The 2,374-nt window shown below is 41.1% G+C and overlaps 1 protein-coding gene across 1 annotated transcript; it reads left to right on the top strand.

The window, feature by feature from the left end:
- Positions 1–708: 708 nt before the first annotated feature.
- On the top strand, positions 709–1,326 carry LOC149181244 (uncharacterized). Its single transcript, XM_089414129.1, has one exon. It carries the CDS (start codon positions 709–711, stop codon positions 1,324–1,326), a length of 618 nt encoding a protein of 205 aa, XP_089270255.1.
- The last annotated feature ends 1,048 nt before the right edge of the window (positions 1,327–2,374 follow it).

Below are 2,374 nucleotides of genomic sequence, written 5' to 3'. Positions count from 1 at the left end.
AAGGTATAACAACCATAAAAGCCACATATGAACAAGTATATTTACCCAACAATATAAAAGGAAAGAAGCTCTTATTAACATATGCAAAAGAGCCATGGATTTTCTTCTCTATTCTTCATATCATATTGTCGATTTCTCTATCATGTAACTTATGGTTAATGGTTTTTTTTTTGGGCTAGAGTTTTAAGAATACCTAATCAAGTTGTGATCACAGTGCCAAATCTGGAGGAGGATAGTGCTAGAGTTGCAGAGCTTCGCAGAAGAGGGCAAGTTTTGACCCAACAAATGAAAAATGCGGGGTCCAACGGGACCCCATCTTATAAACAGGCAATGATGCACAAGGATAAAACGACACTAGACAGGGTGCAAATCTCAGGATCTGAGAAGATAGGAAAGGAGGATCTGACCAATAAAGGAAAGCTAAACGTCGAGGCCAAAGACACCCAGAAACAAAAAGAAATCAATGGCAGCAACAGTACAACAGGTAGAGACAGGAAAAACCCTTTTCCAGAGCAGATATCACAAGAGAAGGAGCTTGAGGATGAGCGAACAGGGAAAGAGGAAGATCTGAACCAATGTAGAGCAGAACAGGAAGGAACAACTACGGGTGCCAAAAAGAAAGAGAACCAGGGACATTGCAAGCCTAAAGCCACTGAAAACCTACGGGTAATAATCTCTGACCCATAACTATAGGCTTATCGAGAACACATGGCAGAACATGCAGTGATCTACAAGTTTATGGGTTTATGTCCAACAGAACGAGCCCTGTGCTTGTGGATCAAGCAACAGTGGAAACCCCTAGGGGCCAAAGGATTCTTCACGGTGGTTTTCACCAATCTGGATGACAAGGATCGCATCTTCGATGGAGGCCCGTATTTCTTTGCCTCAGCAGGTCTATACATGAGACCTTGGAAGCCCAACTTCGCACCAGAACAGGAAACCTTCAAACAAGTACCTGTCTGGATCCGCTTGTTTTCTCTACCGATTGACTACTGGAGACATGCAGTGCTAGAAAAGATAGGCAATAAGTTAGGCACCTTCATCAAAGCTTCAAAGGCAACAATACAAAAGAGATACACCTCATGTGCTAGAATCTGTGTCGAGATGGATGTTTCAGGGGCTTTGCATGAGGGTCTGTGGTTGGAATACAGAGATGAAGTATATTTTCAAGCAATAGACTATGAGCAGATCTCATTTCGTTGTAGGAAATGTCATGAACATGGACATCTAACCAGAGAATGCCCAATGAACAGAACGATGGAGAAACCCAAGGAAAATATAGGGGGTAAGAATAAGGAGGCTTTTATTCGACCTCATGCTAGATAGCGAGCAAACAAAAGACAACAAAACAAATCAAGTACATCCATCAGAAGCACGTGCAATGCATTTGAGTTGTTGGAATCAGAGACGGAACCAGAGGAAACCAATCAAGAGCAAAATCCACTGCGAGACAGCCATACCACAATGACACCAAGGACATAAGACCCCAATTCCAATCCATCAAGCAACATCCCACTTGCTCCTCGACCAATAGAGGGACTGGAAGAAGGTTCAGAAATGATGACTAGCGAAATGGGGCTAGAGGATATGGATCTAAGTGACATTCTAGAACAGGAAGGTATGGATCTACCAAACATGGTAGAACAATGGAAAAAGAAAGGCATAGAACACATATCCAAGGAGGAGGTGAGCATAATCAACACGTTATTCATAGCAAGACAACAAGCAGAAATGGACATGCAAAAAAGAAGCTTGGGAACAACAAAGGGTCTAGGGGTGAGTGCTCAAGGACTGCATCAAACAACAACCAACCTAAAGCACCGGAAAAAACGAGGAAGAAGAACAAACAATGAAGCATTACAAGAGCTCGGTCAAATGCTCCTTAACTCGGGTAAGATGAAAGCCCTTGAAGCCTTCACACTTACTTCCTAAAAATTTGTTAATTATGAAAGTACTTTCATGGAATGCTAGAGGGCTAAATAGCCTAAAGAAACAACAGTTATTAAAGAAAAAAGTCAATAAGGAACAACCAGATATGATTTTTTATGCAAGAAACTAAATGTTCTAGCAAAATAATGAAAAAATCATCAGTTAAAAATTGGGAAAAAGAATGGATTGCATAGAGGTAGAAAGCAATGGAATGGAAGGGGGCTTAGCCACTCTTTGGAATCCTCAGGTAATCCAACTTATATCTTCTAAAGCTGCTAGATCTCACATCTCAATAGAATTTCAAATGGTAGGGAATCCAGATACCTATCTCTGCACAAATGTCTATATCCCTCAAAAACTAGAGGCAAAATTGTTGATGCTTAGAAGTCTATCCAACTTGCAGCATAGATATCCCCTGGCAAAAACAATTTTTGGAGGAGATTTT

Source organism: Pinus tabuliformis, chromosome 3_2 (genome assembly GCF_031772625.1).
Source record: "Pinus tabuliformis cultivar Carrire ecotype Pingquan chromosome 3_2, CPIR1, whole genome shotgun sequence".
In the NCBI taxonomy this organism is placed as follows: domain Eukaryota; kingdom Viridiplantae; phylum Streptophyta; class Pinopsida; order Pinales; family Pinaceae; genus Pinus; species Pinus tabuliformis.
This window is presented reverse-complemented; position numbering and strand designations above follow the sequence as displayed.

Coding starts and splice junctions, on each gene's coding strand:
- LOC149181244 (XM_089414129.1), top strand. CDS start 709: ATGGCAGAACATGCAGTGATCTACAAGTTTATGGGTTTATGTCCAACA.